Source organism: Trifolium pratense, linkage group LG5 (assembly GCF_020283565.1).
Source record: "Trifolium pratense cultivar HEN17-A07 linkage group LG5, ARS_RC_1.1, whole genome shotgun sequence".
NCBI classification, from domain to species: Eukaryota; Viridiplantae; Streptophyta; class Magnoliopsida; order Fabales; family Fabaceae; genus Trifolium; species Trifolium pratense.
The window spans coordinates 6,388,099-6,413,946 of NC_060063.1; the positions used below are offsets into that span (position 1 = coordinate 6,388,099).

Sequence of the window (25,848 nt, forward strand, 5' to 3'; positions counted from 1 at the left end):
TTGATTCTTCTGTTTGGTTTGGATCTGTTCGTTTAATTTGTAACAAGCTTAAAGCTTGGTAAGCTTTAGCTTGAAGGTAGTGTTTGAAGTTTATAGTATTTAGTATTTTTTCGTATTTTGTTTGACAAACTCACAATGCTTCTTTTTGATGTATCGTGAGTTTGAGAGTAGGTGTTAGATAATAAAATAATAGTATATGTTATTGGGTCTGTTAGTTTAGAGTCCATTATGTTTTATTATATATTCGCTAGTAACATTTTTGTAATGTTAAACTAATGCAATGATATTCTATTGAAACCCTAGTCGTCTTTCTCTTTTCCTATTTGTATATCTATATTGTTAACACTTTTAACATTCTAATAATAGTTATGTCTTCGTGGTTTTTAGATAATAAATATGTATTTTAAGTTTTTAACTTATTGCCCTCTTTTGGTTATTTTTTATTACAAAAATTTGTTTTATTGTTGCTCTTCTAGTTAATCTCCTCTAACATATGTGCATTTTTTATTACAATATTCATCATGCTGGAAGTCAACATTATCAGTCATAGTACAACAAGCTAATGGAGGATAACTATAAAAGTAATAATGCAACAAGTTATAAACGTAAATAACTTATTTGTTACCTAAAAAGTTAAAACTTAATTTTTTTTTTTTTTTTGACTAAAAAGATAACGATATTCATTCATTCCAATAATTGATATAGTACATCAGATGCAAATACAAATTCAACATCGCTAAAAACAAAAAGGATGAATCTGCGAACAAACTCACAGCATCCGTGTTAATAGCATACAACGGCAAAATGCCTACAAATAATAATATGATAAAACTAAAGTCACCGAAATATCCATGCTTCCGGATCTGCAACGTTGATGCCCAAATCATTGATTGAATCTGCAATTGATTGAAGATGATCTTTCAAATATGAACTAAACGAACACCGTAACAAGACGGAGAATTCAACAACGTCGTACCAAGACGACGATCAACACAGACGCCGCACTCAGACGACGATATCACACAAATAAAAAAGAAAAACAACTAAAAAACTTAATCTATGTGAAAAATCACTTATTTAGATTGAAAACAACAAGAAAAAAGGTGAAGAGGGGTGATTTTAGGCCAAATATGACCTAAAATCACCCCTAACTAGTAGAGGAAGAAGAAACTCAGAGAAAAAGAAAATAGGGCCGGCTAGAGTTTTGTTGCTCAAAGCTTCTTTAAGTTAAAACTTAATTATTACTTAAAAAATTTAAAACAACTAACTGTTACAAACAAAACTTAAAAGGACTGCTAAATACATTTGAATTTAAATATACATACGTAGATTTTTCAGACACTGTTTATATTGTTTTGCACTAACATATAAAAGAAAACTACCAAACTAATTTTTTACTTCAAAAAATATCTAAAACAATTTGTTAACCGGAACATCTTAAATGATGGACAAGGATTCCCGCCACTAATCGAGATAATCCGGTTTAATATATGTCTCCATTTTATTTTTAATTAAGCATTGCATGTGATAAACAAAAATGTGTGGATGATCGTCAATAGTTAGTTAGTTCAGTAGTGATTAACACTAAATTTAATAAGGAGAATCACGGTTCGATCTCCCGCAACTGCGATCGGGAGGCAGTTGGAACCACTTGATGCCAGAACTGGTCTTCAAACCAAATTAAACTGGTGGTGAAAGCCAAAAAAAAGTGTGGAGCTTTAATCGTTAATTTGTTCAATGGTGATTTGCGCGGAATTTGGTAGGAAGGATCACAGTTCAATCCCCACAATTGCGATTGGATTGAGGCTGGAATAATCACTTGATGTCAGAACTGACCACCAGACCAAATTAACTGGTGGTGAAAGCCGAAAAAAAATGTGGATGAAATTACACTCATAAAAAAACATTGGAAAGAATCTTAATCCCTGGTGGACAGGTCCCGCAGAACCGAACCGAACCGGTCCAACCGAACAGTTTTTTGTGTTGCGGGTCGGGTTAAAATTTTGTCTCGGGTGCAAAAACACAAAAAAACAGTTTGAGATGGATTATGTCGGTCGGGTTCGGGTGACGAGAATTCACCCATTAATAACTGAACCGATCTGTAGCTGTGTACTATTGACAGATGCATTCATTATTTAGACTAGATAGACTAGACTTTTCAGAATTTCTCCTTTCCCAAGTCTAATTTTCCACTTTATTTTAAAAATATTATTATTAATTTTTTATTTTCTTTTTCATTACTACTCACTAACTACCCCACTACCTATCATGACCTTCTCTCTCCCCTTTCAATTTCTTCTTTTCTCTAATTCTCCAAACTTGCAGATCATTTGTTCTTTCTATTTCTCTATGAATTACGTAATATTCTATGTTTTTCTTCACTTAATCTCTGTTCTTTTCCGAGTCCAAGTTATCTTTTGCTCTAATTTTTTAGACAATCAACCATTGATGTTAACTTTGCATTCTCATGAATTTTGTGGTCAAGTTCATGAGATTCTCCCTCAGCCAAATCATCATTTAAATTATAGATAAAGAAGACACAGTTAGATTTGGATTTCGTTGCAAAGCTCAATGAACATCTCTCATTCCCATGCTTCTTGCTTTTTAAGATCTCAATTTGTTAGATCTAGTGTTTTTTTAGAAAAGATCTGGCTAGATAAGTTAGATCTAGATTTTTTTTCCTTCTATTATGTGAAAATTAGTAAATTAGTAAAGAGAAAATTTTCCTGTTCAATCCGAAATAACCCATCCGATTTACCCGCGACCCGCTTGAACCGAACCGGTTAAACCGAAGTCCAAAAATGGTTCGGTGTGGATTGCAATTCGCGACCCGTGGATTGGGCTGGGTGTTAGTTTTGGGCCCGAACCCGCCTGACCCGAACCGTTGTCCACCCCCTACCTTAAATGATATATTATTTTTTTCCTTAAATATAAATATAAGATCCCTTAAAAAAAAATTACATAAATCGAGAAAGTTGATTATAGTATTACTTGCAAGATCCCTTAAATGATATATTATATTGCAAGATATTTTTATTATATTCTTATAGTTCCCCTAAAGAAATAATAAAACCCTTTGAAAGAGAAAATGCAATAACAAAGGCAACAACCTATGTCACCACTACACTCGATCCAAATAAGCAAATAAAACTTAAAGTAGAAACAACAACTTAAGGTTTAACCACTTAAAAGAAGCAAGAACATTAAAGTCATAAAGCCAAACACTTAACCATTAGAAGAATCTACGGTTCAAGGCTTAATCACTTAAAAGAAACCAATATGCTTAATCTCCACATAAGCTACCAAAACTTAACCATCAAAGAGACGAAGGTAAAAGAGGAGCCTTAACCACTCAAGACAAAAGCAAGAATATCAAAGTTTAACCATTAAACAAAATTCATAATTTAAGGGTTAACCACTTAACAAATGAATGTTTAATTAACCACATAAGGGAGAAGAAACTGAAACCAAACCAAGTGAGATTAATAAACCCGAAGTCGAAAAAACACTAACGCAAATTTGTTCCTCCACCTACACACACTTCACCTGTCTCTGAACGTTGAATGATCCTAATCTCATGAAAATTGGAGTAGCCCAGTAAGCGAAGACATTGATTCATTTCATTTGTGACGGTCTTTCAGAAGATATATCGGTGAAGGCTAACATGGTGAACTACATTTATCGGTTCTCCAAGAATCACCATATAAACATCATCCACGAACTCATTGGTTGGTTCCAATTCATTGTCCTTTACTTATGCTTTGACTTCAATTCAAAATTATCATCATTGTCTGAGAGTAAATCAAACCGTACTTTCTTGCGCTTCTTTCGAGCTTTCTGTTTATAACAAGTATTTGAGCAACAGAAAAAAATGAGTATTTCTCTATATTAGAATAATAACATGCAAATGATAGAGAAGATGGGGAGAGCATTTCAGCTATATCATTAAAATCGTCATGTTTGTGTAAATCTTAAGATTCAATACATGCATCAGAAAGCAAAAACAAATAAAGGAGAGAATTACAGGTTTATCAAATAATTTCGCCAAGACATCGGAATTGACTTTGGAGCTGAGCCTCTGCAAATGATAGATGCAAAAAAAAAAGTATCATTAATAATATAACATAAACATTTTCAGAAAATTCTAGGTAGCCCAATTAACAAATCATATTTATTGCTCAAACTTGGCTAACTTACAAAAAAATGTAAAACACAAAAGAGAGAGAGAAACAAAACTTAACCCTATTGGAAAAATCCAAGTCCCACATTGAATAAAGATAAAACCTTAAGGGTCCGTTTGGTGCGCAGGATAGCATAGTGACATGATAGGATATAAAACAGGATAAGGATAGGATAGGATAACAGCAGGATAACAGTTATACTCAGTTATCATATCATGTGTTTGGTGCACACAGGATAACAAACATGATAACTATTATATTTTGTTTTTAATATATACTTGCTCATAATAATATGATTATGATAAGATATATAACATATTTAATTGACAAAATTACTCTTGTAAAACAACTGTTATTTTTTTAAAATTATTTTGTAATACTTTGAATTTTATAAATAAAAAATATAAATAAGTAATCAAATAACTTTATATAATTTAAAATAAAAATCATGAGAAAATAATCAAGTTTAATTTTTTATATGAATCATGATCAAATAAATAACTCAATAATATATACATGTTAGATAAGCCAAATAAATATATGATATATCTCATACGTAAATAATAAAACTACTATTGCAAAAGAATTATATTTATTTTTTTATAAAATTTAAATTAATATCCCTATTTGTCAATTTTTTAATAATAATTTTACTTTAAAATATTGTAATTTTAGTAAAATTTTGATTTTTTAGAATATATAAATTACAAAATTACCCCTGTGAAAAAATCACATATATATTTAAAAATTAATTATTTAATTATTTATATTTTATTTTATGTATTTTAAAATATATTTTATAAAATAAACCAGTAATTTTTTTTTCTTATCCTATCCTGCTGGTAACCCAGCTCAAATTCAGGATAAGAATTATAACTAGAGAGACATGATAGGATAAGCTTCAGGATTAACTTATCATATCCTGCTGTATCACCAAACACTGGATTGCGGCAGGATATGATACAGTTATCCTATCCTGTCTCTTATCCTGTGCACCAAATGGACCCTAATAGTTAAGAGTTTATAAAGATTGGCACCGTCACCTTACAAGCCGATTTTGTTGAGATAAATTAGGCCCAATATAAAAATTTAATATGGTATCTGAGCTAATCTAACAGGGCCACCAAAATTTAAATCCATGCACCAATCCCAATAGTGTTGGACGTCAAGGGGGTGGTTGAAAAAATCCAAGTCACAACCTAAATAAGATAATACTAGATTAGAGTTTATAAAAAGTGACACTCCTCACTTTACAAGCCGGTTTTGTCAGGATGAGTTAGGCCCTATATAAAAAACTAATAAGCCCTAACTGCCGAGAATTATCGTCTTTACTAGTAGTTATTAATTAGGTGCAGACTTAGAAAATGTTATACCTCTCATTGTCGCACTTCCATTTCCTTCGTATAAAAGACTTAGGGATATAATGGATAATGTATAGGTGCACCAAAGCAAGTACTCATTTTTTGAATCATGCCGATATTTGAGTTATAAGTAAACTAATAGTGGTACAGAAGTCCTACTAAGAAGACAATGGAGTCAAAGATTTCTATACCGTTTCAAAAGTTCAAACTCTCCCAACAAAGTTAGCATCCAAGATGGTTCGTATAATTAACATTATGTTTCACAATTCTGTCTAGGGACATAATGGGGTATGATTTAATGATCCTAATCTCTAGAAAATTGGACTAACCCAGCAAGACCTATTCAAATTATGATAATAGGTGTGAGATGCTATTACGATACATTCAAAAACAGAAATATATAGATTATTATGAGTAACTACATAAAGGAGATAAAGACACTTCACAAGAAAATAAAATGTGTCAAACGCAAAAGAACAGGCATCATAATAAATACCTTTGTTTTCAATATTCGACTAGTTGCCTCTACAGCTGATTGAGCAAGACCCGAACGTGTTGCCTCTTGAGCTCGTTTCTGCCTCAATTCCTACAAATATGCAGAGTAACACTATTTCAAAAAGTTCAATGACCTTCACACCAGGTCACAGTTTATGCAGCATAGATAAACTGCGAAGGGAAAATCATAAAACTAAGAACCAATATACTAGAAAATGCACCTTTACCTATTGAGACACGGTCTAGAGAAGATATTAAAATGTAGGAGTTTTACATACACACAGAGAAGATATTAAAATGTAGGAGTTTTATATATGCAAGTGTTGAAATAGAAAAAGTATTCAGAGAAATTGTGTACAGAAAGGGGAGAACCCATGGCACAGGAGAGAGGCGGAATATAACGAAAATAACTGAATGAAGGGAGGACATTTGAGATATGAGTAAATATAGCGAAGGACTGAGTATGAGAAACAGTTCTCCTCCCGGAAAGGAAATTGTCAATCATAGGAATATTATAGTTCTCCAAATTAGTTTGTATTTGTATCGTTTCTACAAGGTTATATCTCGTACACGGACATGTGATTGACACAGGGACACGCCTAATCTTAGCGGTGTATGTGCTTCATAGTTCTATAAACACAACTAAATATTGAGATATCAATAGCAAAGAGATACAACAAAATCCTCTGCCTACACAAACCTCACCTATCACTGAACATTGAATGTTCCTAATCTCGTGAACACTGAACACTGAACTAGCCTAGTATGACCTATTCGAATTATGTTGAATATGTGAAAACAAAAGAGAATTCATTTAATGGGTCAATTAGAAGCTAAATTAAAACTTAACAGTCAGTCCTAGTAGACTAAGTGTGTGTTCGGTTTTGCGGCGACAAACTTTGAATTTTAAATGAATTGATTTTGTAAACTTGATTTTGGCTTAGTGAGTTGAATGTAAAATGATTAGTGTTTAGATACATTTACGTAAAAGTGAGTTGAACAATAAATTTAAGGATAAAAATCAATTGTGGATACAAAATATCTAAATTCTAACTTAAAGTTAAAATCAATTATATAGGCAATATCAATTCCACTCGAACAAATCTAAACATGTCAAAATCAGTTTACATGTATAAAATCAATTTTAGCTTATCCAAAAATGAAATAAACATACATTCAATAGCTAACTAACATAGTTATGAGTTTAAATTATACGTTAAACATAAACTAGTATATTATATATTTAAATTTGGTTGTGTTTTCCAATGGTATTCTGAAAATATGAGATAAAACAGAAATGCATTATTCTATAAATTATGAAGATGACTAGAAGAGTAATAACCAAGTACAGTAGGGTGCACAGTAAAGTGAAAATAGATGAGAAAGAATACTATAATAGTTCCATACACATACACACACAGAGAACCTCACCAGAAAATTAATTCAAAATTACCTTTCTGGATTTTGCGAGAGATTCAACAGCAGATTGAGCAAGTTCGTCTCTTGCTGCAGACAAATCATTAGAACAGTTTCGGACAAACGCCTCAAAAGCTTTCTTAGCAATTTTTTCTTTGGCAGCTAGTTCCTGTAAAAGAATTAACATAGAGTTCAATGTAGTCAAAGTCGAGATCCTAGGTAGGATCGGGAGGGGGTTGAAAGATCGAACTCGAGGATCGTAAGTAACATGACTTGTAAGATGCTACCGAAATGTAATTTGTACTTAACATATAAACACACACACACACACACACAAAAAAAAAAAGCAAAAAAACTATCATACATGCATAAAATAACCTCTAAATCACAATAAAATACAAGAGAATGAATCTGGTTGGAATTGGAAGAGTGTTTGGGTCATACAGGCTACAGCCGATTCCCTCAACCTCAAAAAAGATATAGAAGTCTAAAGAAAACAAAATTATTTGGACCTCGTGGCCCAATCTCTATTTTCCGCTCCACCAAAAAACGCCTAGTTCTACTAATCAGTGAGACATTGTGAGCCGTCAACTCTCACAGTGTCACAAAAATAGGGGAAGTAATGGCCACGTGAAAGAAAACAGGGAAGGGCAGGAAAGAAGGTGAACGCGTTGCAGGCAGTGACACACAGACGAGAACGGCTTCCCAGTTGGTGGCAGGTACAAATACGAACGATGTGCACAGAGGAGGAGAGACTGAGAGAGTGAGACCAATGGGTTTTTTCACAATTCCCGGCCTGTTTCAGCAAGGCCCAATTGTGAAACGAGTGGCCCAACACGGAACGGTTACAATCCTGCCTTCAACTCGCGATCTCGACCATGACGGAAGCCTCCAGCGATCGTAAGTTCCTACGTGATGGAGCGCAACCTTGACTACAATAGTTGAGTTATATACAACTACATGGATTAAACACGTCATGCAATACACATTAAACTTCCACATAAACCAAACAGTGAAAATAGCAAAACCAAGGAAAAACACAATACAATCACACGCCAACTTTAGTGTTAAAACAATAAACAGTGGAAAAAAAGAGGTACCTTTATATACTCTTGCTTAAGGTAGTCGTCGTCAGCCACAACCTATGCAGCATACAACATTTTAGCTGGGGATAGTCAGCATGTCAGACAATGTAACATAACATAACTAAAAAAATTGACAAAACACAAAATTTCCACCTAATTGTTAATCTACAAAAGAATTGTACCCTCTATCATTCCATTGCTTACAATGAATCCAAACAAGTCCCTAAATTGTATATTCTAAAATAAAGGGTATAGAGTGGGATGATGTCCCTACAATTTTATTCCATTAAATCTCAATTTTAATCTTCTACACAAAAGTCTCTCCTATCATTCCATTGTTTACCATCTTTGTAGCATCGACACTTCTGATGGAAGAAGTATCCAGTGTCCGACACATGTTGATGTCTCGCACTGACACAGCACCGACACTTGTAACTACATACAAGTAATTCATTTTTTTCAATTTATTATTGGCATCAACGTGTCGGTGTCATGTCTGTGTGTCGGTGTGTCGGTGTTTGTATTTTGATTGCAAACTAAATCCTAGTTCTTACATTTCTAGCAGCATCTATGTCATCAAAAAAGCATTCTTCCAATAGCTTCCCACATTCATCACAAAATCTGAAACATTCAAATGACTATCAACTTATAAATAATCCAATAATCATAAAAATTAAAAAAATAAATAAAAAAGCAACAAATTTTTAAAAAATATTTAAAAGCTTAACACATTAAAGATTACTCACAAGGCAGAATCCTCGATTTGGTCCCCATCAACGTCTTTCCAACAATTATCACAAAACACCATTTATTTAACAATGTTGATGAAGGAACGAGATATATTGATGGAGTAGAATAGGGTTTAGTGGTTTAAGAATTTCAGTTTCTTTTGGTTAAAAAAAAAAAAGAATTTCAGTTTGTTTAGTCCTTACCCCCATTTTTCTTCAAAACCAACTAGTTTGATGCCCACCCGTGCTGCGATCCTCGGGTCGTGGGGTACTTGGGTCGGGGGTTTTCGAAATAACCTGTTTATCTTATTATTTGATTTTTTTTATCAGTTTTTTTGTGTAATAGTTAATTAAAATTTTTCAAACATGAGGTTGGTTTAGTTGCGTTGGCTTGGATCCTTGGAGTATGCTCTTCTCAATGTCTCAAGTTTAATTTCTACTGGTGCCAATTTCGGTAGACTAAGTTCATACAGAGCAAAAAAAAACTCTGCCTTTAAATGGAGCACTTGCAAGTGAGCGGTGAGATTGTTTCCTTGGATTAGTCGGTCGTAGGACCGGATACCAAGTTTTTAAAAAAGTGAAACATTTCCGTTCTCAATGTAGTCACTCTACATATTTTCATAAAGAAAAATTATAAAAACTTATTGAAGATGCTTAAAGAGTGTCTCAGATATACTTGTTTGCATTTTTTATATATTCTTTTATTATGACAAGCGAAAACAATATATTATAAAGGTGTTGGTTATGTACTTGGAGTATGTTCCTCTCAAGGTCTCATGTTTGATTATTCCTGGTGCCAATTTCGGTAAGCTAAATCCAAACAAAACAAAAAACTCTGGCTTTAAATGTGACCCCCACGAATGGGCGGTTGGATTGGTTCCCTTGAATTTGTCGGTCCTAGGGTCGGATACCAAGTTTTTTTTAAAAAAAAAAAAAAAAAAAACTATTAGTCGATAATTCTTTGTCAAAAAAAAATACTATTAGTGGATAATTACATAAATCAATATTCCCTAATTACCCAAGCATCCACCATAATAAACAAGAATGTGCAAAAGACTTCCAAGGCAGTGTGATATTTCTAACTGTTCAAGGAATGCCAAATCTTTGAAAAGGGTATGGTTGAGAGATGACCAAAATATTTTAAGAAATTGTACAAACATTTCAACAACAAAATCTCATCAGATGATGAGTTTTATTACTCCCTCTTTCTTATTTTGTTTGACGTTTTAACAAAATACATCTTATTTTGAACTTATTTTTTTCAAATTACACCCTTGATTGATAATTGCTTTAAACACCAATACGAATACATGAATGAAGAGAGGTAACAGGTAACTCTAACTCGAATCCTCTCAGTAATGAATAGACAAAATTTTGGAAGCCACTAACACCGAACACCGATTCTAACCAATTTGATGAACCTCAACATGCCAAAACTTTCGACAATCTTTGGTTTCCCTGGTGCTGCCAACCATGTTGATCATTCTCGAAAAAGATCACAGATAACTTAAGTAGAATGAACTTTTTACTAAAAACCATCATATCCATCATATTCATCATATCCACGGTAACCACCACCTTCCTCATATGTCTCATATTCTCCATTTTCTGGATACAAAATGTCACCATATTCTCCAACCATATCAACATCATCAACGAATTCCTCGGCTGGTTCCATGTCATCCTCCTTTACTTTGTGCTTTGACTTCGATTCCAAATTATCATCATTGTCTGAGGGTGAATCAAACCGTGCTTTCTTATGATTCTCTTGAACTTCCTGTTTATAACAAGCATTTAAACACCAAAAATGAGCATTTCCCTTTTTCTCACTTTTAAAAATGATTTATTCTACTCTTCAAAAGATAATTTTCACAAACACAATTATACATACCAAACTATGAAATAAATATTGAGATAGCAAAGATATATAAAGCAAAACCTTCTTACAAGTAATTATGTAATTTAGAAAAGGTATGCATGCTAACCATAACATAACATAGACTTTTTCATTAGTCAAAACATGTTTCAACCCCTAAAGAGGGAATAAAAAATTCCCGATTTTATTAAATACATAAAAGCTAAGGAAAGAACAAGCTTGTAGAAATGACCATGCAAGGTTGCAAAGAAGCAAGATGTTTTTACCAAGAGATTGATATAAAAATGGTTAAAAACACAGGAAATGATACAGCAATGGAAATTAGAAGATTTATAGATCTATGATTCAGTTATTACGAATTGGATTCAAGATGATAATAATAACATGCAAATGACACAGAAGATGGGGAGCATTTCAGCAATACCATTAAAATCTTCATGTTTGTGTAAATCATAAGATTCAATACATGCATCAGAAAGCAAAAACAAATAGAGGAGAGAATTACAGGTTTATCAAATAATTTCTCCAAGACATCAGAATTGACTTTGGAGCTGAGCCTCTGCAAATGATAGATGCAAAAAAAAATGTAACATTAATAATAACAAACATTTTTATAAAATTATAGGTATAGCCCAATTAACAAATCATATTTAACGCTCATATTCGCCAACTTAACTGCACATACAAAATGGAAGATATAACATAGATAACACATGGATGCTGCCTCTTCACGCACACACACACAAAGAAAGATAAAAACAAAACTTAAACCTATTGGAAAAATCCAAGTCCCACATTGAATAAAGATAAAACTTTATTAGATTTTATAAATAGTGGCATGGCACCCCTTACCTTACAAGCTGATTTTGTAAAAATGAATTAGATCCAATATAAAAACCTAATATGATATCAGAGCCAATTGAACTGGCCACCCACAATTTATATACATGCACCAAGCCCAACAGTGTTGGGCATGAGGGGATCTATTGGAAAAATCCACGTCTCAGATTGGATAAAGATAAGGCATGATTAGAGTTTATAAAGAGTGGAATCTCTCCTTAGTCCTTACATGCCGGTTTTGTAAGGATGAGTTATGTCCAATATAAAAACCTAATAAACCCTAATTGTCTTAGAAATGGTTATACCTCTCCTTGTCCCGCTCTCTTATCACTTATATTCTAAGCTTATTACGATACGCTAACCCTAAACCTAATCTTTTTCCCGCTCATTTTCCCTCTCTTTTTTTTTAGGAGTTTTATGTTAAACAAATTTAAATTTGTCTACGGTGGGAATCGAACCCGCATCCTTTGTTTACAATAAAGTTTTTCAACCACTAGAGCATGTGCTTCAATTGTGATTGAAGTTAAAAATCCTAATATGTTAACCTAATATTAAATGCATTTATCATTACCTAATAGGTAACCTGACAAATAAATTTATAATTACATAATGTTTAATTACATAATTGTGATTAAACTCAACTTTTTTTAAATACCTTTTAGTATTACAAATTTTGTTTTGGTTACATATTAGGCTAATTAGACCCGTGCACCGCACGGGTCGAAGTTCTAGTTTCCTTCAAATAAAAGATTTAGGGCTTGGGTGTCGTCAAGCATGGATAAAGTAAGGGTGCAACAAAACAAGTGCTAATTTTTTGAATCATGCTGATATGTGAGTTATGAATGAAGTGATACAGGTATAGAAGTCCTACTAAGAAGACAATGAGTCAAAGATTTCTATACCGTTTCAAAAATTCAAACCCTCTCAACATAGTCAACACTCAGCATTCAAAATGGTTCATATATATCCCACAACTAGCATGAATTATAGTTCATATAATTAACATTATGTTTCATAATTCTGTCTAAGGACTTAAATGGGGTATGATTTAATAATCCTAATCTCTTGAAAACTGGACTAGCCCAGCAAGACCTATTCAAAAACAGAAACTTTTAGATTACTATCAGTAACTACATAAAGGAGATAAAGATATTTCACTGGAAAATAAAATGTGTCAAAAGCAAAAGAACAGGCATCATAATAAATACCTTTGTTTTCAACATTCGACTAGTTGCCTCTACAGCAGATTGAGCAGGACCTAAATTTTTTGCCTCTTGAGCTCGTTTCTGCCTCGCCTCCTACAAATATGCAGAGTAACAATATTTCAAAAGGTTCGACAACTATTACACCAGGTCACAGTTTAACAACTATTACACCATGTCACAGTTTATGCAGCATAGTTGTGCTATGATGGAAATAACTGAATGAGAGAGCGGGGGGGGGGGGATATAACTGAATGAAGGATGTGAGAGAAGATAGCAAAGGGCTGGGTATGAGAAACAGTTCTCATCCCAGAAAGGAAACTGTCAATCATGAGAATATTAGTTCTATCTAAATTAGTTGTATCGTTTCTACAAGGTCATATCTCGTACACCATCACCGACACGTGATGGACACAGGGACACACCTAATCTTAGATGTGTATGTGCTTCATAGTTCTATAGTAGAAACACAACTAAATATTGAGATATCAATCATGTGAAGAACTATAATACTAGTTCTATCTAAATTAGTTGTATCATATCTACAAGGAGGTGTTATATCTCAATCCATTGTAACCTGTAAGTCATTGATGCATTGTAACTTCAGAATACTCCCCTCTGTGCTACTGGTATAATTCAGTATTTACTTTATTGTGTGTGTTGTCCTGTTATTTGGTATCAGAGTTGGTTGCCAGTAACTATGGCTACCTACAGAGAGCCTGACCAGAAAGGCTGAGTAAAGCATCGTTGAGTGCAGCCGCCAGGACGTCGGCTCTCACAGATGGTGCTATGATAGGGACTTCAATATTTTGAGGTACCAAAGACCCGCATCGATTTGTATGGGATGCCCTGAGGAGTATTTAAAGCGTCTTGGTTTTTCTCCCTTGATAGCTAGCTATTAAGAGAGGGTTCTCGAGTGTTTGGATACTTATCGATACAGTTGTGTAACATACAAGAATACCAATAATCAGATACAGTGTAGAGTAAAGGGTAAACAGCCAAAGTAAGAATACTCCAGTAGTTTCATTTCACACACACAAAGAACCACACCAGAAAATTGATTCCAAAGTTACCTTTTTGGATTTTGCCACATCTGCAGCAACAGATGATTTAAGTTTTCGTGCTTCAAGAGTTTCAGGAGAACAATTTTTTAACTCCTCCTCTAATTTTCTCCTTTCAGCTGCTGCAGCTGCTTCCTTAATAGCTTGTTCCTGTAAAAGAATCAAAGGTAGAGTAAGATCCGATCTACGGTACCTCAAAAAAAAACAGGTAACTTAATCTAGCAATATGTTTTGAAACTTCATCTAGCAATAACAACAATAAATAAATAAAAAAGAGGGATTAAATCTTCAGTACCTCAAGATACTCTCGATTATTAAATTCCCATATTTTCTTCTTATATTGTTTTTCCTCCTCACTGTAAAGGTAGCCATCAACCTATGCAGCATACAAAATTTTAGCAAGGGATAGTCAGCTCGATTGCAAGTTACACAATGTGACATGACATTTAAAAACACAATTTAATAAAATTAGAAATATGCTAAAAGGCATAAAGGCGTTTTTAGCCCCAAAATAAGCGAACCCCAAACACACTTGGCAAATAAATATATATTTAGACCAATCTACCTTCCAACATAGACTTACAATACTTTGTTCCATTTAGACTATGTTTCATAAATAACAATGCTAACAGAAATGCTGGAAATAAAGTCCATGATGCCATGGCTAAGAAAAGCTAATGCGGGAAGCATGGAATTTGTTAATCACCTCCTTATCTTCAATATCAGAGAGACTTTCTGATTCATCTTGAGTTTTTGCGTTCATATCATCTTCTATATGTGACTTACCATGCTCACCATCTTTTGTGGCCACATATTCTTCATCACGCCCTGAAAATTTTAAGCAAACTAGATTTAAAAACACCCATTAGAGAAATTATGTGAGCCATCATTACGAGAAATAAAAGCACCCACCAATTCTTTCAGGCTCAGAGGCATGTGACTCTATTTGGCCCTCGTATGCACCATTTGAATCCATTGCAAACTAACCAAAAATACAAACAAACAACAAACGTGATTTTTAAAATGTGTTAGCTGATGATTCTTTGAAGATTGTATTGGTGTTAGAAGCTCATATATATGGTTTGACACGTGATCGTGTTCATGTATGTAAAATGCTAAAAGCTTCTGTTTGATCACAATTTTATCAAGTCAATTCCTCTCTCTCGGGAGTATTCTTGCGGAAGATGAATTGACAAAGGGTTTACATATTTTACTGGTAGTAACATAAACTGCACTTAAAAGTAATATGACCTATAAAGTACTGACATAGACACGGACATCAGATATGACACCAACACAGCACACACACACACACACACATTGTTAATAATTTGAGAAAATACAGGCGATTGAGTGTAACCGCATGTACCAGTGTTGTATGAGTGTTAGACACTGACATGTGTCAAACACTCAAACACGCCTTCAAGATTGTATTCACTTTATCAACATTTAGTTAAAAGTTAACTATAATACCTACAAATCTTATTAGTACTTGAAAAGGTATGAGCATCATATTCTAGTTGGACATATGGCAAGTGATCTGAAGTTTATGGCTTTGTGATGCTTACAAAAGTAAATGAATACTTCCATAAAACCTAGTTGTACTTACATCAGCTGATTGATTAGCATTCTCCTCGGATTGTGACTTTACCGTTCTCTCCCTCTCAGCATGCTGGAATGCAGGAGGATCATGACCACAATCAAGTCCACCAGAGAGTTTCACAAACTGTAATAATCAGTAGAACAATAAATTGTAAAATTAAGTAGTTAATAAAAGCCACAACCCACAAGTATTGCATCAGGAAGAAATTACTCACATCCTTGTAACATGTTTCACACAATCCAAGTGCAAAGTGGGGGGGTACTTCGTCATCCTCTTTGTGTTGACACAGTAGATCCTTTTTGTCCAGTTCACCATTTGGTATTTTAATTAGAGTGCTTTCATTATCTTTTGCCATTGCATTCAACTCATCAATCTGTAACCATAACAAATTGATAAAAAAAATTCATTAACTTTTAAAAACATTCAAAACAAATAGAGGTGAAAAAAAGATAAAAAGGCCATTAACTGAAAAACTCAGTAAACCTGACATCTCTATTATCGGCTCAAAAAAGGTGCACCTGAGGTCTCTAAGGTAGACATGTGTCGTAAATAATGTATTTTTACTATTATTAGGAATTTTTATTTATTTTTTTGGTACATATATTTTACTTTTTATTAGTAATTTGTATTCGGCCCATTAGGTAATAATAACATATATAAACACATTAGTGGTTGTACATTATTCATAATAACTTGAAATATTATATTCAGTTTTCACCGGGTTCCTCTGGTTTGCCTTGTTAAATACCAGGTTGACTGCATTTCTGGTCCAATGACCTGACCGGACTGGGGGTCAGGTTCCCATATCAACCGGTCGGACCAGCCAGCCCAGTCTGGGTCTTAAAAAAGATCCTAAAGTAAAATATTACTTCTACTTCAAGAAAGGAGAAAAACCAAAAAGGTGCACAAATAAGTAACCAGCAAAAGTAGGTAACACAAAAAGATCGAATCCAAAAAACTACACCACAAAATTTTTAAAAAAACTGCAGCACAAAAATATTAAGTCATCAACAGGATATAAGGTACAACAGAGAAATATAGAGAACGTACAATTCGTAGAACTTTATTTCAAACTAAACTTTTTGGCACCATTCCACCATAAAACAAGAATTTTAAAGGAATAACTAGGTATAAGAAACATACGGTCAAGCTGGAAGATTCTGTATCCTCAAACTCTACCAGTCGCTTGGTCAATGTTGCTTCACATACATGGACGATTCTTAGCTGCAGTGTAAATTAGAAAATCCAACTAAGCATTACACTAGACATGGGGAGTATTACAAAAAATGTTAATAGAGTAGTTTCGAGTGTATTTAGTAAATATAGTATGACACAAATTTGTATTTGTTGTGACTCAAATTTCTTAAAAAAAAATTATTTTCTTAAAAAATTAGAGTCCTTTCCACATAGTATATTATCGCCATTATTTGACAACACTGATGGAATTGGAAATCCCTTGAATTTGAAATACACGTGAGCATAACACCAAAGATAAACCATAAACACGATTCTTTCCATAGTAAGCTTAGGAGGAAAACACATTTAAAATTGTGCGTATGCGGGAGAAATACACAAGGAGAACTATATAAAACCAACATTGCTACAATAAATATTATCAAAGGAGAGATGGATAGAGGTACAAGAACCATCTGAACAAAGGAATCAAGGATAAAAATATAAATTCTCTACAGGGAAGGGAAAAATGGAAAAGTAACAACAACCCAAGCATTTTCTTGACAGAAGACCCTTTTAGCAACTAGTAATAAAATCAAAGACAAGGCAGAAATTGAACCTTAACTTACAATATCTGATTTAGAGCATGTAAAACCATGTGCAAGAGCAGCCATGTATAGTGCTGCACCGCATATTCCGCCAGGCTTCCTCCCTGTCTGTTTTTCGAACGTTAGCAATATCATCATAATAGAAAGAAAAGTCATGCTTTCCCAAAAACAGTAAGAGCCAAGAAAAATGACAGATCAACATCAAGTTACCTGCATCCAGTCACGTTTCATTCTGACAATAATATTAAGTGCAGTGTTTGAGACAGCTATATTCCTCTGCTTTAACAAATCTACATGTAAATCAATCTAATTATGTTTCTTTGCAGAAAGAAAATAATTGGCATAGAATATTTATTAAAAAAAGTACTTAAAACAAATCTATGTAAAACTCACATATCCATAGACCATGGCAGATTAATAATGCTACCATTCTAGCATATACAAGTATATATATAGGCAAGTCTTCACAAATTCAAAGTAGTTAATAGTAATACCATTTTTAAATAAAGCATTTATAATTCCCTTCCATCAGTGTTGGTTTCTATATCTTTTGTCTTCACAATACTTCCTTCCTATAAATATTAAATCGATCGACAATTATCGAGCTTCACCATTACAACCAATTCTAACAAATTGAATAGATTGTAATCGGCTTGTTAATTACGCGATTTAGGTATAGTATAGTCTATTTAAACAGTTTAGTGATTGTACTCTAATCACTTTTGAAATAATATTTAGAAAATTATTCTCCAATTCTACACACACTATTGACAACATTATACAAATCATATTTCAGTGATATGATTAAATGAATAGAACTTCAAAAAGGTACTTACTATTCGTAAATTTGGAAATAAAAAGAGAGGGATCAACAAGCTTTTGAACAATCGGGTGATTTTGAAGCCTTAACAATTTACAAAGCTGCAAAAAAACTGCGCCAAGCGCATAACTGCGTGACAGTATATAAAACATTCAGAAACACAAAAGTTGAAATCACCCAAGATAAAAGTGAAATTAATGCACACTCACACATTTGTCCTTAAACAATTTGAAAATTCAATAAGAAGGTATGGCTTTTGTTTATCCCTGCAAGAAGAAATATAATTTTAACATTAAAATGATGCAAATAATTTAGATATGGTAAGATCAGAGTCATTTAATGATATCTTCATGGAATAGAAAAGTTCCATCAAACTAATGTTGCATTTGAAGTTTTGAACCATAGCCATTAGTTACTGATAGTTATGACAGATTTTATAAAAGGAAACGTGGGCAGAATGATACAGCTAATCATTCCTTTATAGGAATGTTTCCTTAGTCAGCGAGGGAAGAGAAAGTAAATCTAGACCTGATTGATTAAATAGGAGAATGTTTTCCTGCCATTGTTTTTTATGCATGATTTGAGTGGTGAATTTTACCCTAGGAGAGCTAAGGCCTCTCGAAGTGCCTCCTTTATCGTTTGCAGCTTATTTCCTTTCATTTTAGTCTTATGTTTGTATTGTGAGCTAGATCCCACATGAACTCTAGCTATTTCCAGTAATAAGAATTTCTATTCACTACTATATTCTACTGTTTTATTTTATTGATCAATGTCCAGTAGTAATCGAGATCGAGTCCTATCAATTGGTATCCTGAGCCTTGGTTTGCGCTGCACACCAGAGAAAACGATGGATGCGAGATTTGATTCAATGGAACAAAAATTGGGAAACATCGAAACAAAGTTGCAACAAATTCGTCAGATGTTGTTGGAACAACAATCAAGACCGCCAGTCACGGTGGAGCAGTTTCGCGAGCTCATTCAAGAGGAACGGGCTCGTCGTAACCGTCTTCGTGGGCGACCACGGGGAAGAGTGCACCACTATCACGAAGAGGAGGAATGGAGCGATAATAGTGCGTGGTCGTGGGACTCACCTCAACCACCGCAAACTGATGGTGGTAACCATAATTTCTACGACGTCAGAGAAGAAACTCACCTGAACAAATCTGAGTTTCAGCCAGAAACAATAGTGATGAAGGTGTCTGCAACTACAGTTAAGGTTGAGACCGAGAAAATGAGGGTGCTAAGTACGATGGCAGATAACGATTGTGTACATAGATCAGCGGTGCAGCCTCCGCCAACATGGCAAAACACCACTAGACCTGTGACGGCACCACCGCAGCGAGTTCTGCCGCTCAAACCACTGAAATCGCCAAACGCAGAGTTGAACCACCATCGCAGTCAAACGCCACGACTTCCGTCAAAGCCTCTAGACACCGGCCGATTTGCATGAACGAATCTCTGCAAACACAGATATTCAAGAAAGAAAAGAGCAGGTGATTGTTATCAAACCACCACCGAAACCGCCAGACTTATATCGACTTGTGTTGGTTCCACCATGGCGAGAACCACCGAACATGGGAGTAGAGATTTCTTTAATGGAGAACGTGGAAGGTTTTCTCTTGTTGAAGAAAGAGAGAAGGGTAGTTTTGATATCTTACATGGTGGGTCTAGCTCTTAACTCGGTTGATTTGACTTGGATTAGAAAAGAAGATCAAAGGGCAAATGGGTCAATTGGCAAGGTTGGTATCTCTTTTAACATAATGGGTCAGACACAAATTAAATTTTGTTTGATTTTGAAGGAATTAGCAATGTGGGCAGGAATAGAGTTATTGAGCTTAGTTCAATTTAATGATAACAATTGGATTATGAAAAAAGGAGGGGGTGGGTACAGTTGATTATATGAATCTGAAGGGGATAGAAACAGGTCAGTGCTTCGTTTTAGGTGAGTTGGGTCAAACTCTTGATCTCATGGACCTAGTCCAATGTTATCATATCATTAGTGTTCAGGAGAAAAGGTTTTGTAATGGTATGGCTTTGTGTTGGACAATTTTGACTCATCTTTTATCACCAAATGATGATTATTCGGTGCTGCAAGGTGGGGGAAAATTACATGGGAATGCTCACTACGCTGAGAGAATGTATGAATACATGGTTATGCTAACTATCCAAGTAGACGATGATCTGGTAAGAGGGTACACAAAGGAGGTTGAAGTTATGCTCCATGAACAATTTCTCTTTGATAACCTGCTTGAATTCATTCGTAGTCTTAAAGAATTTGTGGATCCTAGGAATACTACCAAATTTTTGAAGTTCATCATTCTTGTTTTGAATGGAAGGAATATGAAAGAAGAAACAATATCAGTACACTTATTCATTCATACACTGAATTGTTACATGGAAGATATAGAAAGTGGTTTTCTTATGTTGTTGGAAAAACCTATAGCATATGCCCTGGATCCTTTAGATACTTCAATGGAGGTTTTTATTTTCTTAGCTGGACCTATGATTGATTATGTGCGAGCTTCAGTGATTTTGAAAGAGAGCAACTGCAGGTCACCTAGAGACAGAGTGAGTGAAGTTGTCCTACAGATTCGATTGTTTGAAGCTGACTCGACAAGTTTTCAACAGTGGGACCCTGGGAAGGAACCAATTTTGGGAAGTGAATATGGAATAGATCAGTGGCCTTTCTGCATTGCATATGCACTTGTTCTTTGTTATATTTTAAGGCTCTCAAAGCATGAAAACTATAAGTTCCCAAAGATAATTGGAGGGTTAGGGGACATGTTGATCACTACCTTTGAATTCCAAGAAGGGGTCAACTTTTGCAATCAGAGTTGTCTCCAGAAATTTCTGAAAATAATAATATTCAGTTCAATATTGAAATTTTAAAAGAACACTACCCAAGTCATGGTTTCAAAGGAGGTACCAAGGTCACTAGCTTCAATCATAATTTGGAAGGTTAAGTTTGTGCTTAAATTCCTTGATGTCTTGCAAGCTGTTCATGCCATGTTCATGAAATCCACTACAAGTGCAAATTTCTGACAACATTCTTAATGTTTACTTGGAATCTCAGTGTTTGCTACCTAGAGGGGTTGTTTCATTTAGCCATTGTGAAAATGGTGGTATTAAATTCATCGATGAGGATAATACCATGGGATCCAGGAAAATTCAATGTCTTTATGGCTAAAGTTGCTTGTGAATGCTATTGGAGAAATTCTCTTTCAATCTATTGTTTGCTTAATTGGGTCTATGGAAGAAGGAATCATTTCCAACCTTTACCAACTGGTTTGAATGAAGAGTCGCAGCTGGAACCAGAACCTGAAGAAGCATTAGATACTCGAAGGAATGACCAAGGAGAAGTGGAAGTTTTGGTCAAATGGGAAGGATTGCCTGAATTTGAAAACTCTTGGGAGATAGCTGACAAAATGAGAAGAGTTTCCCAGATTCCTCCTTGAGGTCAAGGAGAATTTTGAAGGGGGAGGTATTGATAGTTATGACAGATTTTATAAAAGGAAACATGGGCAGAATGATACAGCTAATCATTCCCTTATAGGAATGTTTCCTTATTCAGCGAGGGAAGAAAAAGTAAATCTAGACCTGATTGATTAAATAGGAGAATGTTTTCCTGCCACTGTTTTTTATGCATGATTTGAGTGGTGAATTTTACCCTAGGAGAGCTAAGGCCTCTCGAAGTGCCTCCTTTATCATTTACATCTTATTTCCTTTCATTTTAGTCTTATGTTTGTATTGTGAGCTAGATGCCACATGAACTCTAGCTATTTCCAGTAATAAGAATTTCTATTCACTACTATATTCTACTGTTTTATTTTATTGATCAATGTTCAGTAGTAATCGAGATCGAGTCCTATCAGTTACAAAGCACTATCGACCATCATTTATTACTCACAAACTGTTATTCCACCAAAATCAGTCCAAGCTGATGTCAATCCTAAGCATAATAAGGCTTCAAGCAATCTTCAACTGACAAATTGATTTTGTAGGGTTGAGTTAGGGTGTGTTTGGCAAGCACAATAAGCTAGCTTATAGCTGATAAGTTCATATGACTAAAAAAGATCTGTTTGGTAACCTTCATATTCTCACGAGCTTATAGCTTATTTTTACTAGCTTATAGCTACAAGTTTGTAGTTTATCATTTTTCTCTCAATTTTACTCCTATTATCTTTATTGAAAAAAAATTAAATATAAATCAACCGTATCATTTTTATGTCATTTCATATTTATAAGCTATCGCAACCGCTAATTTTACCAACCATCACAAATTCAACCAGCTAGCTTATCCGATCTCAGCTATAAGCTAGTTTATCAGTTACCCACTATAATAAGCTAACTCATCAGCTATCCGTTATAAACTAGCTTATCATTATTTGCAATTTTTTTACCGAACAAAGCTTCCAAATTTGAACCAATCGTTAGTTGGTTCAGTGGTGATTGGCGCTGAACTTGGTAGAGAGGATCGCGGTTCGATCCCCTACAACTGTGATAGGGAGGGGGCTGGAACCACTTGATGCCACAACTAACCCCCGAACCAGATTCAACTGGTGGTAAAAAACCAAAAAAAAAAAAAAAAAACTTCCAAATTTGAAGACATTTATGCAACTACCGAATGAAAAATGAATTTATAAATTTAGAAATACATCTTAATGCAAACCTACACTATAAAGATTTCTTACCGGAATGCAATATAGAGACAAGCAGCTTGTACATGTTCTGATTTTCGTCCCTTGGTAAACTTTTGCTCTAGTCCTATCTTCATTAGGCATGCGACACATCAATAAATAAATAAATAAATAAATAAATAAATAAATAAATAAATAAATAAAGTTCTTCACATGAATTGATACTAAAAAACGTCAAGTTTAACAGCAATGAAGTTCAAAATATAACATACTGTATAAAAGGCCACAGCTTCGTCAACCATACTTGCATCATCCACTCCAAGGGTGCGACTTAGATTACTGATATAATCTTTAGCTGCAATTCCAGAGAAAATTGACATGTAAGAATATAAGCCAATAAATATTATATTTAAACTATATTACACTATTACATTCAAAGGTATTGGCGTAGTATAGTATAACATTAACATATATATAATCTGAATGTTGTATTCCTGTCAGCTATGTTTGTGAAATGATCAGAGCCCGTTAGGTTAGGTAAATTATATCACCACAAGTGACTCTAGTCTGGTTCAGCATGTATAAATAGGACCTTGAAACAAATAATTGTAATGAAAAATTGAAAATCATAAAAAGAGAATCAGTTTCTATCATTACGTTCAGTTTCTCTCTCTTTCCTCTTCTAAGAAAAGACAATTATTATATTTTCATTTCTTATTTTGTTTACGCACTAGTAACACAGTTGTTCAAATTTCACTTTTATACTTTTACAGATGTTTTTCACGATAATTCTCATCACCAGCTCATACTAACAATGACATTTGATGAAATGTGCATATTTTAAAAAATATATCTTACTTTCCTTATCTCACTATAAAATTTAAACGTCATAATTCATTATTGCAACAAATTGAATAAAACAAATAGGTACATAAATAGCAGAATTTAAAATATTAATACTGACACAATAATTCATTCAATAGATATGTACAGGGAATCGTTGTCAAATGAGAACAACTTGTTATATTATGCAGTAAAAAGTATTCTGTAAATAATAAGCTTAACTGCATTCGTATTGTAAATTACTAAAGTAATACCTCTTTCTATAGTCCTTGCACGTGATTCAGAGATGTCATTGTGAACACCCCTTACCAAATTGCCAGATAATTTGCTCTATACAAGACAAATAAATAAGGAAATTAAAAGAGGAAGTAATGACATTGATATCAGCTAAAGAGATAAAGTGAAAATAGACATAGCAAAACAAAATTGATGGTGCCCTATATCATTCTACGAGCTATGAAGCACAGACACGGACACCAGACACGTCAACATCCATAATAACTGGGAAAAATAACATAATTCAATATAATCATGTGAGTCGGTGTCGGACACCAAGACACACCTAATCCGATGACTGTCCGTGCTACATCATCATCACTTTTTAAATGGTACCCTATATCATTCTATGATCTATGAAGCATGGACACGGGCACCGACACATCCACAAACACCAGACATGGACACTGAGACGTCAAATCCAATAATAATTTGAAGAAAATAACATAACTCAAGCCGGAAACCGACGCGCAACACACCTAATCTGACAAGTGTTCGTGCTTCATTCTATCTCATTTTAATGGTACCCTATATCATTATTATATTTCTTATCATCATAAATCCAATCAAATCCCTAAACTAAACTTTGACACAATTCAAAACACTCATTCAATTACCTGTCCAGCAGAATTTTTCACAAAAGTTGGTTCACTAGAAAAATAATAATCTTCCAACAGCTTCCCACAATCCTCACAACATCTGATAACATTCAAATTAACCATTATCAATAATCCAATCCAATAATCACACAAAAACAAAAATCAAATAAAAAAAAATCAAAAAACTAAAAAACTAAAAAAAAGATTCAAAGCTAACACAACAAATAAGAGAAAAGGATGATTATGAAAGCGGTTACTCACAAATGTCCATCATCAACTCGCATTCCATCGACGCATCTACAACAGTGATCACAATACACCATTTTTTTGTGTTGATTTGATAATTAACACTATTATGGTTGGTTGAAACTGTTACCGATTGAATGTGGTGTTGAATTGGAATTTATAGAATGAGAAATTGAAGGAAGAAGAGAAGATTGAGTAGAATGGGGGTTAGGGTTTGATGAGATTTTGCATTGTATAACGGCGGTATTGTGAAAGTGCCGCCAATAAATTGTTGAAATTAAAACTGGTTCATGACAGCGTGCGTGCGATCAGTTATTGCGTAGTGGGATAGTGGCTCGTTACCGCAAAGAGAAAAGGAGTTTTATAAGAAAAGATTAATCCAATAAATTTGTATTTGTATTTTTATAAGAAAAGTTCATTGAATAAATATAATTGATATGATTTATTTATTTAATAAATGAATTGGTCTAGGTAAATATTTTGGTCCTGTCAAGTATGTGGTTACAGTTCGATTTCTTATCTATGTGTATAGAGAAAATTCAGTTGGGGAGAGAGAGCTCACTTTTATTTCATGGAAACTTTTGATTTTTGTAAGGTATAATAATAATTGGTAAAATATCATTAATTTTATCTTAGTTTCTTAAAAAAATCAAAAAAAATTTGGTAAAAGGATTGAAGATTAAGGACGAATGTTAGGCAGCCTCGAGCATCATTCACATTAGTCTTAAAAGCAATCAAACAAGTGAATCACACACTATATTTTTACCCAAAATCTTAAGACATTAGGTTATGAGTCAA

At 33.9% G+C, this 25,848-nt stretch overlaps 2 protein-coding genes across 3 annotated transcripts; both read right to left on the minus strand.

The window, feature by feature from the left end:
* Positions 1–3,378: 3,378 nt before the first annotated feature.
* LOC123884705 lies at positions 3,379–9,518 on the minus strand. Its single transcript, XM_045933868.1, has 7 exons — positions 9,285–9,518; positions 9,093–9,159; positions 8,554–8,595; positions 7,491–7,622; positions 6,039–6,128; positions 4,025–4,078; positions 3,379–3,837 (listed from the first exon to the last, which is right to left on the minus strand). Exons 1-7 carry the CDS (start codon positions 9,344–9,346, stop codon positions 3,751–3,753), a joined length of 534 nt encoding a protein of 177 aa, XP_045789824.1. The 5' UTR covers positions 9,347–9,518; the 3' UTR covers positions 3,379–3,750.
* A 907-nt stretch (positions 9,519–10,425) lies between these two features.
* LOC123885395 (transcription factor IIIB 60 kDa subunit-like) lies at positions 10,426–25,444 on the minus strand. 2 transcript variants are annotated; one of them, XM_045934670.1, is made up of 19 exons: positions 25,066–25,444; positions 24,823–24,904; positions 24,184–24,259; positions 23,359–23,441; positions 23,141–23,217; positions 18,659–18,715; positions 18,466–18,578; positions 17,840–17,919; positions 17,651–17,737; positions 16,992–17,072; positions 16,063–16,221; positions 15,855–15,971; positions 15,158–15,227; positions 14,952–15,073; positions 14,541–14,621; positions 14,258–14,395; positions 13,191–13,280; positions 11,648–11,701; positions 10,426–11,043 (listed from the first exon to the last, which is right to left on the minus strand). In XM_045934670.1, the coding sequence occupies exons 1-19, from the start codon at positions 25,125–25,127 to the stop codon at positions 10,795–10,797; spliced, it is 1,878 nt and encodes a 625-aa protein (XP_045790626.1). In that variant the 5' UTR covers positions 25,128–25,444; the 3' UTR covers positions 10,426–10,794. The 2 variants fall into 2 exon arrangements, with proteins under 2 accessions (XP_045790626.1, XP_045790627.1); XM_045934671.1 differs by lacking the exons at positions 24,184–24,259; positions 24,823–24,904; positions 25,066–25,444 and adding an exon at positions 23,518–23,607.
* Positions 25,445–25,848: the final 404 nt, after the last annotated feature.